At 46.5% G+C, this 15,808-nt stretch overlaps 1 protein-coding gene across 7 annotated transcripts in view; it reads left to right on the forward strand.

Moving 5' to 3' along the window:
• Nucleotides 1-15,808, forward strand: part of PRPSAP1 (phosphoribosyl pyrophosphate synthetase associated protein 1) — a 747,041-nt gene that overhangs the window by 338,467 nt on the left and 392,766 nt on the right. For all 7 annotated transcript variants that reach the window (XM_069654689.1, XM_069654687.1, XM_069654690.1 and 4 more), the window contains one exon: nt 14,745-14,811. In XM_069654689.1, the coding sequence (XP_069510790.1) occupies nt 14,745-14,811 (67 nt within the window). The remainder of the gene's footprint in view (nt 1-14,744; nt 14,812-15,808) is intronic.

The following is a 15,808-nucleotide window of genomic DNA, read 5'->3' on the forward strand; positions in this document are numbered from 1 at the left end:
TTACATGCATCTTTCAGTTGGTCTACTGTAAGTGCAGTAAGGAACAGTTAATTGAAATTATCCATAGTTGACATGTTATAAGTTACTGTTAGGTGAAATCTAGCTTTGTGGATGGTTTTCATGGATGCAAGTCTAACCAGTAATCACTGTAGTCCACTCTACACCAATCCCACTGCTTGCCAGCAGTGTTGGGTAAAATTTTGTAGAGTCCAATTGGTGTGGGAAGACTTATTTGCTTGGTATTAGTGACCGAACATTTAACATGGGCCTGTACTACACAAGTTGGTAGGGGCTGAGCCTTTAGGGAGCCAGGACAGCCACAGTCAATAGGACAGTTCTAGTTTTGATGCAATCCTTTTAGAAAAAGTTAGTGGAACAGTCAGTAGTTCATTGAAAAACAAATCCAGGAGCTCAAGTGAGCTTTCCCGATGTGCACAAGCTGTTGGGCCTGCATGGGGGAATTGCAGTAATTCAAAAAGATAGAAAGGAGCACTCCCCAAGCTATGAAGCGCTAGATGTGGCAAAAGGTGGTCATACCCAAAGCCCCACAGCACCTTGGAATTGAAGCAGTTGTTCCAGCTGACTTCCTTCTCGATGCAGGCCCCTGTTCATGGACTTTGGTCATGGTGATGAAAGGAAGGACGTCTGTCGGGCTTCTGCAGCAGCACTCTCTGGGGGACTCTGCAGCAATGGATTCCACTCGTTTCAGCTTCTGTGATTTTGGTGCCTTTTTCTCAGCGCCAAAGAGGAACGAATGTCCCCCGGTGAGAATTTCCTCGGCCCTGAACTCTGGTGAGGGGACGCCTGATGAAGATTTCCTGCTACTGTAGACTCACACGGGTGCCTGCAAAGTTTCAGCTGGATTCGTTTTTAGGAAGCCGGTGCACTCGTCGATGGTCCAGGTGTACCCCATGTATTGGGAAATTGAAGCCCAGGGGAGTTGCAGCGACACAGGGGCTGGCCCAGAACGAAGCAGGTCTTGAGGCTAGTTGTTCCCTCAGCCTAAGGGTAGAAGTCGTCCTTGGTGGGGCTTCCCCGTCGATGGGGAAAACTGGGTCAGCACAGCTGCAAGGCTTCAATGGTGCTTTCTCATTTCTGGAAGGTGCTGCTGACGACCACGCAGAGCCGGCATCTTCTGATTTGTTGTTCGAGTGGTCAACTCTGCCTGTAGTCCCAAAACCCTCACCTTGTATGCAAACTCCCATTCATTCACAGCACTAAGCTGTCGATCACACAGGGGGGGTTGTCCTCTAGGGCAGCCTCCCGTCCAGTGGGAACTGGTTTCGGCCAGGTATGCCAACAAAGACCAGTGAAGTTTCGGGCTCCTCGCTAACTGCCTTCCCAGACACACTGGAGCCTGGGTGGACTTCATCGCTGACGACCGCCATAGGCATAACACACAATGTACTCAAACCTGATCTAAACTGATTTTAAAAGCCCAGAAGGAACCAATAAACGGGAAATGGTCTCCCCTGGGTGCTGTTACTGCAACTGAGAAAGCAGCCTGCAGATACATTGCACAAAAGGCAGTAAAATGAAACCACTGCCACCAGCCATTCACGTTAGTGTGTAACAAAAGAAGTTGCATGACAAGTGGTGTTAGGGAGAATTCTCAGTAATGTGCTAATTCCCTTTCCCCATCACTTTTTGCTGGACTTTAGAACTTTTTCATTTCTAACCTGGAGTGAGTGAGACCTTTTTCCCACTCTCTTGTATTATTCTGTGATTTGGACTCTGTGTTTCTTTTGACTTTGGAGTCTGACAACTTCATAGGTATCATCTGTACATAGTGACACACTGCACCTTCAGTGCAGTGGCACAGGGAAGTCTCTTATGTTTCCCAAAGGTTTAAATACCTTCTCTTGGTGAAACTACCGTTTCCAAGAGCAGTGAAGTGAAATTGAAATTTTGTAAGTTTCTAGACCCAGCACACACTATCTTACAATAGGGTGTTGGAGGGGTTACTTAGTATCCCCTTTGTCTAGTGTCTCATGTAACATTTTTATGTGGCCTTTAATACAATTAATGGCTGGTGGCAGTGGTTTACTTTTTCCTACCATTGTGTGTTTTTACTGCAGGCTGCAATTGCAGCTGCAGTAAAGCACCCATGGGTGCCCATTTTGTCAAAATGGCTTTGTTCGTCTTATTTCGCCATTTCCTGTTGGAACGGTCCTTCTTGAGGTTTACTCTACGCGTCAAACCAGGTTTGGTCCCTTTGTTCGTTTTTTCTTTGGTGGGATTCACTGGTGAAGCCCACCTCTGGCTCAGCGTGTCTGACAGGGGCAGGAAGTGAGGGAGGTGCCCGAAACTCCCTGTGCTTAATCCTCTTGGTTACAAGAATGCAGCCAAAGGTGATTGGCCGGCTGGCTGTCCTTGGTGGACAGCCACCCTGCTGTGAGTGTCCGCTAGGCTGCGAATGAATGGGAGAAACCTGCATAAAAGGTGAGGCTTTTGGCTTGGAAGGCTCCTGGACCGTTGGTTTGCCCGGTGAAGCCCTACTACTGTGCTGAAGGTCAGAATTTGCCTCGACTAGAGAAGCTCTGCAACGGACGACTTTTCCCCTTCAGTTGGTGGGACCAATCAACCCCAAAGTGATCTGGCTGGACTTCCATTGCTGCTGCAGGAACTGAATTACCAGGGAGAGGAACACCAGATCGAGGGCACCGCTTTTAAGCCGGACCCAAGCTCCAGGAAGATCATCCGGACTCCCATGATGCAGGACTGACCAAGCCCGAGCCACCTCAATAGAGTGCTGGACCACAGATGTGAGGAAAGTCCATAAAGGTATTCCGAGAATCACAGTGGTTCTATTTGCGAGAGACGCGAGAAGCTGACACTGCGAAGTGCTGCTGATTTGAAGTTTGCCCATTGCTGCCGATGACCTCCCATTCGTACTGCAGGAATCCCCAGACATCCTCCCTTTTGTCCCCACGACTGAGGCCCAGGAACAAAGGATCTGCAGACCTACACAGGAACAGAAATGCAACTGGATACAGTTTTCTTCTAACCAAAGGTACTGTAAAACGTAAGGGTATTTGGCTCTTGTTGTCTAGCCTTGCTAGTTCTCAGTTGAGACTATTCTTGGTTACCCTTGCAGAGTTGCTTGCAGCTTTGCCCTGTCACAAGATTCCTAGCTTGTGGCCCTTCAGTGATTTCCTTTCTACAAACCTTTTTAAAAACATTGTTTGTGCAAGACTTTTACTTACCTGCAAGCAGATCTTCAGCTCCCCTAGACTTTGCTCAACTAACAATGACGGTGCTGGCTCCCTGAGAGACTCTTCTTACCTCTGACTTTGTGCTTTTGCCTTTCCCCCAGGAAAGGGTTAATTTACTTTTCATTGGAGGGTTAATAAAGTACTTAGCAGTTTATGAATGAATTGTTGACCTTTGTTTTATTCCCATACCTAACCTTTTGCGCCAAACTCAGTATTGCTCTAAATGTACAAATGTTAAATCAATGTCCGCAGTGTCTTAGCTATTTAAGTCACCTAGGGGTGTAGGAAGTGTAGTGTGCCATCCCCAATGGGTATCCTCTGATTAGAGAAACTAAGAGTGTGGTTTGAAGTATATTTAAAGTGTAACATATATATTGTTCCCTTCTAAAGAAAGCTTATTCAACTCACTGTTAAATATATTAATAATTGTTTTTAAACCTTGTGTGTTTATTTGAATAACTGTCACTGTGAAACAGTTACAATCCACAGCTCACATTGACCCCTCTTGACATAAGCCTGGCTGCTCAGTCACTCTACCAACTTGTGTAGTACATGCTTATACCAAGGTTGGGTTAACTATTGCCAAGAGGACAAGGCTGGTGCAGTCTCCCAGTCTCCCACAGAGTACTGCTTACAATCTTGCCTAACAAGTGGGATAAGGAGTTACTATGTAACCCCCCCTCCAACACTCCACATAAGGTGGTGTGTGCTGGACCCACAAAGGAAAAAATAAATAAAACAATAGTTGTCCTACTATCTGTCTACCACTTATATTCGCTCCCTCTGCCTCCTCTCACCTCTTGACTCTATTTCTTCTTCTCTCACCTCACTTGGTTGGCTCCCTTTCCACTCTCTGCTCAAATTCAACTTCCTCTGCCTAGTTTTCAAATCCCTCTATGGTTCCCCCTCCTACCTATTCTCCCTCCTTACTTTCCACACGCCTTCTCGTTCCATCTGATCTGCCGATCTCTTCCTTCTCTATCCTCCTCCCCCCTGCGCCCCTTCCCACTTCTGCTCTTTCCAGTTGCTCGCTCCCTTCCATTGGAACCGCCTCTCTCTCTGCTCCATTCCCTCCTACCCTATCTTCCATCCCTCTCTAAAGTCTTCTCTTCCATTCGCCTCCCTAACCGTTCCACTATACTCCCTCCTACCCTTCTTCCAGCATCTCTTAATTCTTATCTCTTCCATTCTTCTCCTTTTCACTGCCTCCTTCCTCTTTACTTCTGCTTTTACCACTACTCATTCCTCTTTTCCCCCTCTCATGCCTTATTCCTTCTTCTCTCTCGCCAATACTCCTCTATAATGTAAATTGTTTCTTGTACTGTTTTCTGGTTTGATTCAATGTGTTACCTAATGTTTGATGTTTCTAATGTTTGATGTATCTTGTTTCTCTTGTAAAGCATTTTGGATTAAAGCGCTATATAAATTCAATAAAATACAAATACTATTCTTGGGAACTGTAGTTCACACAAGAACTTTTATTTAAACGTTTAGAGGAGTCCAAGGGACGACTCAGTGGCAGTGCACAAAGGGTGCTGTGTGCCACTATATAAAAAGCAGATGCCTTGGGAGTATACCAAACTCCATTAAAACCTAAGGAACACAAAATCTTAGTCAGAGGGAAAAGGCATGAGTGGGTGGCTAAAGGCCCACGCAGTCAGGAGGTTAAAATCAAAAAGGTCCCAGATTCCAGCAAAGGGTTGGGGGTCTCTAAGGTTAAAGGGAATTAGGACAGAAAGTGACAATTCTCCCTGTAGATATAAAAGGAATGTGAATGATTGTCCACATTGTTGCACACATCAGTTTGCGACTTGCGCGCAATACTTGCAAAACCTTTTTCATTGGAGGCGATTTCCCTAGATCCCCACCTAGACCGATTCGGGGATACAGCGGGTAACGATAAACCACTTAAAAAGAGGATTCCCCTTAGGACATTGATGCAGGACCTTCACATGATAGATATTTGGAGGGACTCACACGAGCAAACGCAGGACTTTACATACTACTCGCACCCTCACAACTCCTATTCGCGGCTTGACTTCTGGCTCATTCCAGCTACTGCACGCTATCTGGTGAAAGAGTGCGTGATCCTCCTGTCCACTCTTTCGGATCACGCCCCGGTTAGTCTAAAAATCTCCCTCCCTGATATACAACGCCAGCGACCTCCGTGGCGGCTCAACTTGCGCATGCTCCAATACCCCGACCTTGTGGATAGGCTGGCGGAAGAGTCCAGGCGCTTCTGTGAATCAAATTTAGGTCACGGCTTCTCTGCTCACAAGTGCTGGGATGCGTATAAAGCTTACATGAGGGGACACTGCATTTCGAGCTGGGCGCGCAATCTCAACACTTGGTGGGGGGGGGTGTTGGTGGGTGGGTGGATGGGTGGGTGTGGGGAGGGAGAAACATCACGCCTTACAGAAGAACTAGCCAAAGTTGAGATCTCCCACAAAAAAACCCAGAAGTAAACCTCTAAAACACGTGCTTAACAAACTACGCGCAGAAATTGCCCAACTTTCAGCCAACAGGGCTCAAAAGTCATTCACCAGCTGGTCCCAGGCGTATTCTATGGATAGGGACAAGCCTCTTATGTCCATGGCCCTAATTCTGAAGCAAAGGCAAGCTGCGCAAGCAATAGTTTCCATTCAAGACAAAGAAGGTAGGCAACTACTGGGGGATGATCAGATTAACGCTAGGTTAAGGGAGTTTTACTAGGAGCTATACACTGCCTCTGATACCCCTCCCACTCAGGAAATGGATGCTTTTCTGAACTCTATACAGGTACCTCAAATTCCCAGGGACCAGCAAGCGGCTCTGTGCGCCTGCATTACGTCTGCTGAAATAGCGAATGCTGTCGGGGGCACTCTCTGCGGGTAAGGCCGCTGGTCCTGATGGCATCCCCATAGATCTGTATAAGGAATTAGTCGAAGACCTTGCATCATCCCTTGGCTATTTGCCCCAATCGATGCTGGCCGCAAACATCATTGTTTTTCACAAAGGGGGGAGGGACCGACCCTTTACGGGTCCTATAGGCCCATTTTCCTTATAAACGCTGATGCTAAGATATTAGTGAAACGTCTTGCGAAGCGCATAGAAAACAGCCTCCCGGGCATCATTCATGGAACCAAACAGGGTTTATACGGCACAGACATTCAAGCGACAATGTTAGAAGGCTCCTTCACCTAATTGCGGGGGAGAGGAACCCATAGGACCTGCTGTTAGCAGTCCACGCCGAAAAGGCATTTGACAAGGTTCAATGGGAATTCCTGTTCAGAGGATTACCCCGGTATGGCTCCCAACACCCCCTCATCCAGCTAATCAGGCTTTTGTACACGCGACCTACAACCGCCGTGGCTACCAACGGCACCGCCTCTCCTGCATTCGAACTGCAATCGGGCACACGCCAAGGGTGCCCGCTGTTGCCACTACTTTACGCCCTCTCCATTGAGCCAATCACGATTAAGCTCCGGGCTGGTCGGGCATTGTTCAGGGAGGTGAGGAGCATCGTGTGTCCTTATACGTCGATGACCTGTTACTTTACATCAGCGACGGCCCCAAAACTCTTCCATACATCTGTACACTCCTTAGGCAAATTGGCCCAATGGCAGGATACATAATTAACTTCAGCATATCAGAGGTAATGCCGCTGCGGCCAGACATACCTTGGGACCCTGGTGGGTTAGCCCCCTTTGTACTACAGACACATTCCATAAAATACCTGGGTATCCGTATCAGCGCTTCACTGGGGGACCTCTGAGACCTGAACTATCCTCAGAAAATATCGGGGGTCTGTCAGGACTTGAAGAGATGGGACACCTTAAACCTCTCCCTGACGGGGTGGATAAATGTGCTAAAAATGAATTCTTTCCCCAAGCTCACATACATTGCAATGATGATTCCGGTCTGCCCGTCAATCGCATCCTTTAAGGAGCTAGATAAATTTATCTGGAGAGGGAAGAAAGCGAGAATTCGCCTCCAAACCACCAAGCCGAATGGTGGACTGGCAGTCCCCTCCCTCATGGCGTACTATCTGGCGGCTCAGGTGTGCTGGGTGAAACGCTGGCTCGACACATCAGATCATGCTAGCTGGAGGTCTATGAAGATTGCATTGATGAAACCTCTTAACCCTATTGACATTTTGGCCATCCCGCCTAGGAAACTGCCACTCACCATACGGGCACACACCATAATTGGACCACACTCACCCAATGGCACAGAGGACTCCCCAGGGGATTCAAATCAAGTTGGTGCCTCCATGGTCTAGTATAAGGGTAATTCTATCCTACGGGCACGTAGGCATTTTACACCCCAAACAAAACCAGGATTGGGCTAAAGTTAGGATAATGGACATACAGGAGGGGGCGGTGCTGCAGGCGTTCCATGATGCTTGCGTTAAACTGGGGCAGGGCGATCGGCTAATTTATCACAGTATCTGCACCACGCTAAGGCGCTACGCTGTACTCTCCCAGGACCACGAGACCCCCCCCCCCTGCGAGGCAGAAATGGAGCACTTCGTGGACTCCTTTCCGCGCAAACGCACATTTTATCAAATGGTAATTCCTAACAATCTTGGATGGCTCGCCACGCTCGCACGCATGTGGTCGGAGAACCTGGGGGCCCAAATCGATACGCCGGATATACTAAGGTACTTCGCTGCTATACCTCTAATCTCTGCTAACATCCGGAATAGAGAGATACAATTTAAAATAGTACAGCGGCTGTACCTCACTCCCTCCACTATTTAGGATGGGGATCTCCAGCTCGAATAAATGCTGGAGAGGTTGCGACACCTTGGGTACGTTAGGGCATATTCTCTGGCATTGCCCTAAGATTGCTAAGTACTGGAATGAGGTGCGCACTCGGATAAGCAAAATTAATGGGGCCTCTTCCTCGTTCACGCTTGAGATGGTGCTCCTGGGGGATGACGCCGATGACTGGCATGTGGAGGCTCTCACGCACAAACTGATAGGTCTAATTCTCTACAAGGCCAAAAAACACCTCATTAGCCACTGGCAAGCCTCCATCTCACCAACCACTGCCGCGCACTTCTACCGAAAACCTGTAGATTTGAGTATGAGGCTATTATGCATCAACATCCCAAGAACCCTCAAAGTGCTGCAAGAGCGCTGACGGATCCATTTACTTAGGCGCAGAAACGGGGGGATGGGGGGGGACCCCTCGTCTAGAATTTACAAGCACTCTACATACCTAAGCATGAACAAATGACTTGTACTGCCGTGAAAAGGGCATTCAATGCATCAGAGAGCCGATCTACCTATTGGGACACTGGACCTTGATTAGCATCGGAAGAGCTTCACATTGTTGGGGGGGGTTTGGGGGGGGGTGTAGTTTTCATTGTTTATGTAGTTCATGTTGGTTAAATGTTGTCTCGACATTAAGGTTTTATCGACATTTGGCAGTATTCTGTTTCATGTAGCACTCGGCACCTCTGTCTTACCCCTTCATTACTGCTTGCACAATGTACCTGTTTACGAAATGCCAATAAACAAATAAAAAAAAAAAGGAATGTGAATGATTGAAGAAGGGGGAGAGGTGCCGGAGGCAGCAGGCCAGCTCTTTCTGTTGTGTGAAGAGGCCAGTAGAACCACAGAGGAGGATAGGTGCCAGCTCAGTCAGGGTGGTTGATGGTAGGGCATTTGGTGAGGTGTGGATGGGGAGGAGCTGGGGTAGAGATCCGGTGAAGCAGTGTTTTATTTCAAGGTGCAAAAAGTGTACTTGCCGCCAGCCATGGTCTAGTGATATTTGACTCTTGGTTAGTAAGAAATGGTGTGCTGTGTGTATGTATAGAATTGGGGTGGAGAATGACACTTTATGGCTGGCTAATCGCTAGCAACCTGGATTTCTGCCCCAATTTATTTATTGGAGTCTTTGCAGGAGTTGTATTTGTCAGTTGTCGGCTGAGTGTAGAAGGGGTACACATTGACTGGAGTGACATGAGTAACTTGTGAGGATTAGAGTGCACAGAGGGCTTGGGGGGTTCATGAAATAGTCGGACTAGTATGGAGGAAGAAAGGAGGGGCAGCAAAATGGGGTTTGCAACTGTGGCAGATTGAGGCGTAGAGTTATCCTCTGATTTTGGTTGGCTGTGGAGGTCCAATGTTAAGGGCGCAGGTGTGTAATGGTGTTCACCCCTACCACTACTGAATCCAATTCCATTCAATGCACCGATAGCCAGTGTTTACATTTTTGTTTAGTGATTTTGGAATAGGATAAAGAGCTGGGCATGGGAATGTATAGCTCTGTCTCTATATGATGCAGAAGAATTGGGGTTAATGAAGGGACAGAAAAAAGGAGCGAAGAGAGGAAGATGGGATTCAGTTAACTGTGGGATGGCAGGTTTTAGGAGCAATATTCAGAGCTACCTCTGAGAGGCCAAACTCTCAACAAGGTGGGAGGTTTGACCATGGACTTTCACTCTTCATCTGACCAAACTCCCTGGGTAGCATAACTAAGCACAAAAGGAAACTTGGGAGATCAGGGGTTTGGTATGTAAGTGTTAGGCGTGTTTTCCTAAAGTCCTACTGGTAGTAAGACTTTAGTATGCTATCCCAGTGGTTTGTAGATCTCCAACTCTTAGTATCAATCTGTACTAACTCAGGGTCTCGGTAGCATGACGGAGCAGTCATGCTGATCTTAAGAGGAAGATTTGAGCTGTAGTTAAGTACACTGAGCTTTAGTTGGACATGCACATCAAAGAAACTTACACTTGCGGACCTCGGCGCGTGAGGGATCATGGGTACAGGGGATGTCACACTAAAGATAGTATTACTGGCATACCCTGTCGGCGTCCCTTTTCGAGTTTTGAAAAAACTGTAATACTCTGCAGCTTCCAATAGATGTCAGCCTATGCACATCATGTGAATCTAAGCAGATATAAACATCAGAAATATGATTACAGCGAGTAATGTATCCCATATACACCAGAATTACTTTAAATAGTTTAGACCATGGGTGCACAACATACGGCCCGCGGGCCAGTTGCGACCCGCCATACCATTTTGTCCGGCCCGCCAACAACAAACACTTTCCTAATGGAGGGTGGCCCGCAAGCAGCATCAGCCGCCCTCCATTAGGAAAAGTCGTTGTCTTCCGGGTCGAACAAAACACTGGCCCTCATTGGCTCAGGGCACTCAAACCACATAGCTCCTACGAGCCACGTAGTGCGTGTGTGCTGCACCAATGGAGGGCCAGCACTACAACTGGCGGGGCCAGTAAGCCTTGCCACGTCAGCCGTAGTACCGGACCTCGCCAGCGTTCCGGCTAGCCTGCCTTCCAGCACGTCGACCGGTAAGTACAGACTTATTTTGGGAGGGGAGATGTTTGTGTGTGTGTTGGATCTTTGTGCTGCTTGTATGTTGAGATGCGGGTGTGGGGTGTGTCGGGTCTGCCTGAATGTGTTTGCAAGTGCAGTGTATGCTGAGATGCGGGGGTGGGGTCTGCCTGAATGTGTTTGTGTGCAAGTTCAGTGTATGTTGAGATATGGGGGTGGGGAGGTCCGGGTCTGTATGGGTGCATGCTTGTGAGTTTGTTTGGTGAGTTGGGCGGGGGGGGGGAGGTCAGGTCTGTATGGATGCATGGTGTATTGGTGTATGCTTGTGAGTTTGTGTGCTGAGTTGGGGGGTGGTAGTTTGGGTCTGTATGAGTGTATTGGTGTATGCTTGTGAGTTTGTGTGCTGAGTTGGGGGGTGGGAGTTTGGGGCATAGTGTTTGCTTGAGGAGTTGGTGTCTTGGGGCATAGTGTTTGCTTGAGGGGTGGGTGTCTTGGGGCATAGTGTTTGCTTGAGGGGTGGGTTGTGTTGGGGCATACTGTTTGCATGAGGGGTAGGTGTCGTGGGGCATACTGTTTGCATGAGGGGTGGGTGTCGTGGGGCATACTGTTTGCATGAGGGGTGGGTGTCGTGGGGCATAGTGTTTGCATGAGGGGTGGGTGTTGTGGGGCATAGTGTTTGCATGAGGAGTGGGTGTCTTGGGGCATAGTGTTTGGTTGGGGGTGGAGCCATGGGGCATAGTGCTTGGTTGAGGAGTGGGGGCCGTGGGCCATAGTGTTTGTTTGAGGGGTGGGTGCCATGGGGCATAGTGTCGCCCTCCAAGAGTGAACCCAAAAATAAAGTTAAAACAGCCACAGTTAGGAGATGTACATCCTTTGCTTTTTGTGGAAACCTGACTCAACGAAGGCCATACTCCTCTTGGGCAATCCAAACCGCAAAGTATAGCATTCCAAAATAATGGAATGTCCAATCAAGTGTCAATAAAATATATATATATATATATATATATATATATATATATATATATATATATATATATATATATATATATATATATATATATATATATATATATATATATATATATATATATATATATATATATATATATATATATATATATATATATATATATATATATATATATATATATATAGTAATTAAACAGACGATATGCAGCAACTAAATAGAAATAAATTATAACAATGGAACATGGGCAGTACAAAATGTAAGTTTGAAATACAAATCATTACACCTCAAACGTATTCTTTTTCCACGTGTTTAATAAAAATTGGGGGTTAAAAAGCCTCCTGCCACACCACGCCCCACCGCGCCTACCGCCCCACCCACATTTACTTTTCGGCCCACTATAGCCATCATGTAAGGTACTTTCGGCCCTCTGTCAAAATCAGTTGTGCACCCCTGGTTTAGACGGTTATACTAGAACACTTCGGAATACTTCAAAGGACACTTTCGCTTGTTTGTTCACGGTTACATTTGTAGCAATGTTATCGTATTGGTTACTACGCGCACCTGCCGTCTTTAACCGTTTATACGGTAATACATTTACTCTGCAAACACATATAGTAAAGTTACTAAAAGGGAGGAAAACTGTTCAGGGTTCTAGAGAGGGTTTCTTCGCACAGCAAGTGTGAGCCCAAAAACGCTACCGTAGCTAAATGCAGCTCGGAGAGGGCTCAAAGTTTTGACAAGCAACGGAATATGAAGAGTTCCTGTGGATTTCTTCCAGTCTCTAGCGTTATAGAAGCAGCAATCTAACAAGGGAGACCTGTTAAGGTCTCGATGAGACACAAGCAGCAGCTTGAGTCCGAGGCAAGAGGTGGTGACCCTGGACACCTGCATGCACTCCAACGCTCTGGATAGACTTCTTGGAATCGGGTAAGCAATACCTTTTTTCCCTCTCAGTACCTTATGCTAGAAGAAAATGTTTGTGCTGGATGCTCCGCAATGTTACAGCTCTGGATCCGACCTCTGAATTCCTTGGGTCTGATGATTGAAGGCAGGACAATGGACGGGATCTCTCCAACAGTCTCGAGGGAGGACCTGTGACTTTCAGCAACCTCTTGGTTCACTCTGCGGTTTTGGCGCCTTTTCTGCAGCACCAACAAAGGGCAGGGTCTAGGCAAGTTGGTTTGGATCTCTGGATTGTCCTTAAGGGCTCGCCAAAGAGTTGGATGGATTCAGCCTTTCCACGACGATGCACTCCACATGGGCAACACGTCTCCTGGTATTGGGCTTCTGCAACTCTGGAAACTCCTAGGTCCTCGGGAGATGGCTCAATACAAAGTTCATCTTGGGACTGGTTGTTCCCACCAGCCAAAAGGAAAGGAGTCGTACTCTTTGTAGCTTCTCTGTTGCACAGAAAACGGGGTCAGGCCAGCAGTCGTTGCTTCACTGTGTTACAAAGGATCTGCAGGCGTCTCCTGTCGACCTCGTCTTCTTCCGTTACTTCCGGTGGTCGACTCACTTTTCACTCCAGAAGCCTCACCTTTTTATACAGCTCCAGCACACACTCCTCTACAATATCTCTCAACAATTTACAGAAAGGGGTGTTTGGCTGTCCAATCAGGACAGTCTGACCCTCAGCGGTAGCTTGTCCTAGTCAGTCCCTCTGGCAGACAAAGTGGAAAACTCCTCCCCCACTTCCTTCCTGCCCAGACACTCTGGAGCCTGGGCGGAGAAACGCAAAGGTTCCCGCCAAAGGCAAAACACACATTAACCTCCCCCTCCCAGAATGGTAGAAGAAGGGCTAACAAAGAACAACCAAGTTCGTAATGGCGAAAAAAGAAGGGAGGCTCCTAGTTGGTACTTGGGTGCCCCCATTGTGCACTACTGTGTCCATGGACATAGCCTGCAGTATAAAAACTACACAACAGTTGGTAGAACACGTCCACTGCCACCAGCCATAACTAGGAGATTGTGACTAAAAAGTCACAGGAGCATAGAGGGGGATACTAGGTATCCCTTTGGCACTCCACTGAAGGCAGCGTGTGCCAATCTCTTGATTAGAGTTTTGGTAGAGATGCAGAAGAATGGTAGTTACTTGAGGATATAGAAAACCGAGTCTTGGAGGACCCTAGGCTCCCCAGCAACACTGCCCATAAGGAGCTGAAAACACAGATGCCTTTAAGAGCTATGGAGCAGACCGACTCCATAGTACAGGTAGAATACAAAGAATAGTTCCAAAAGACAGAGCCCACAAGAATAAATGAGTGGAAAAAGGCTCTACTAATTCAGGATTGTGATTGCATGAAAAAAAGGATAAATAATAATACAAAATGTTTATTACATCCTTTTATTTTTCATGCAATCACAATGAGTCACAGAAATGCACATGTGGATGTAGGTAGACAACCAATGATGTTTTGTTTGATATGTATGAAGTAAAACCAATCCTGTATTCATTATTTATTTCCTTTTTGTTGGCAAGTAAAATAGCCCGGATTTGAAAAAGGCAAAGTTCTGATGCCGAAACACGTGTCATCCCGTAAGGGCTAAAGCACAAATAAATATTTTACGCACAAATATGAACTGGAATCTTTATTGCGAGGAATGGATACATCACAAACAGGAGTTTGACAAATACTGGTGCATAAGGTGTAAGCCCACCCCAAGGAAATTGGCTTGGAACAATATAAAGCAACCTGTCTTGAAATAAATAAGTCCCTAACCTGCAGCTTAAGTAGTTCTTCCCTAACCAAGTAATTAAATTCTAGTGTTCCTGAAGTTGTGTCCAACACATTTTGCTTGCTTTTAAAATACTCCCATTGGGAAATGTACTTACATTTTTACTTCCTAAAAATCATTTTACTAAGCAATAAAATACTCCCACTTCCAAATCTTATCTGGAACACTGCTCACATGCATACCTTTTTTTTTTACTCCCCATTTTGTCTTTGTGTTTTGGCCAGATATTTAGGGAGTACATTGCTTAGTTATGCAGCTAATCTGTAACCCTGATCACTGGCATGGTGGGCTATTGCTGTGTTGCCTCCTGTATTCTTTGCTCGTTTTTTGTGACCTTCTAAAATCAAAGACCACCAGCTAGTTGTCAATGTAAGTAGGCCTTTTTTTAGATCCGTAAAGCTCTTGCTACTGTTTCTTCAACAGCATAGTGGCTGTGTCCTTTTCGTGATCCCTATTTCATGGCCAGCTATGTAGATGTTACGCAAGGTGTTGCACGTTTAGTATTCAATAGTTTACCTTTCTCTTCTTTCTTCAGAAACCCGAGTGGAAATAAAAGAATCTGTTCGTGGTCAAGACATTTTCATCATCCAGACCATGCCATGGTAATCTTTTTCTGTTTGCTGTCATTGAAGTCAATTTTCTTTTCAGCCCTTGGGCATGGTTTTGTTTTATATTAATCAACCAATCTAATCAAACCTTGAAGTTGTTAAAAACTGGAACTCTTAATTTCCGGACTTTAGGGAAGTGCAGGGAATGTACGTAAGTTGTTAGGCATTTGATCTGCAAGTAGAGAACTCGCTAGAGCGTGTGTGGAAGGGAAGCTCAGCATTGGAGTGTGCAGAGAGCGTTGACTGGAGGGCCTTGGAGAATATGCAGGGAGAAATTGGGTGGATCACAAGGGTGGGAATTGGGGAGGAGGGGCTGACTGCAGAGCAAGTACCTGATGTGCATGGTGGTTGTTGAGGGGAGGGAGAGGATGCGTAGAAAGGGTGCTGGCTGGATGGATGGATGGATGAATGAATGGATGGATAAAACTAAGTAGGATTGCACTGGAGGAGTGAGAATAATGTGTAGCCAGGGTGCTAACTGTGGGGTGAAGAGCTGAGAGAGTGCTTCTTCATGAAGTACCTGGAATCTCGACTATGCAGTGTTCAACCTTCCTGTTACTGTGATCATGGATATCCTTCTCCCACCGTTAATGATCACTGGCAGGCTAAGCGCTTTTTAACCCTCTACTTGCCTACATGTTGTTACGTGCAGTATGATGCAGGCCACCCTTTTATTATGCTTGCTGGATATTGGTTAAGATTGTATGCAGTGCCCTTTGGGTGCACTACAACAATCCTGACCACCTGGCAATAGGAACCCAACCTTTAGTATAAGTCTGTACTACACAGGTTGGTAGCATGTTGAGCAGCCAGGCTCATCTCAAGAGGGGTCATTGTGAGCTGTAGGGGAGTTACATAGATTCACAGTGACAAGTATTCAAATAAATTCTTATATATAATTATCAATTTATTTAACAGTCAGTGTAAGCCTTTTCAGAAGGGGGCAATATAATAGTAAAACACATATACACTCCATAATACACACTCTTAA

This window comes from Ambystoma mexicanum, chromosome 3q (genome assembly GCF_040938575.1).
Source record: "Ambystoma mexicanum isolate Mex_15411 chromosome 3q, UKY_AmexF1_1, whole genome shotgun sequence".
Lineage (NCBI taxonomy): Eukaryota > Metazoa > Chordata > Amphibia > Caudata > Ambystomatidae > Ambystoma > Ambystoma mexicanum.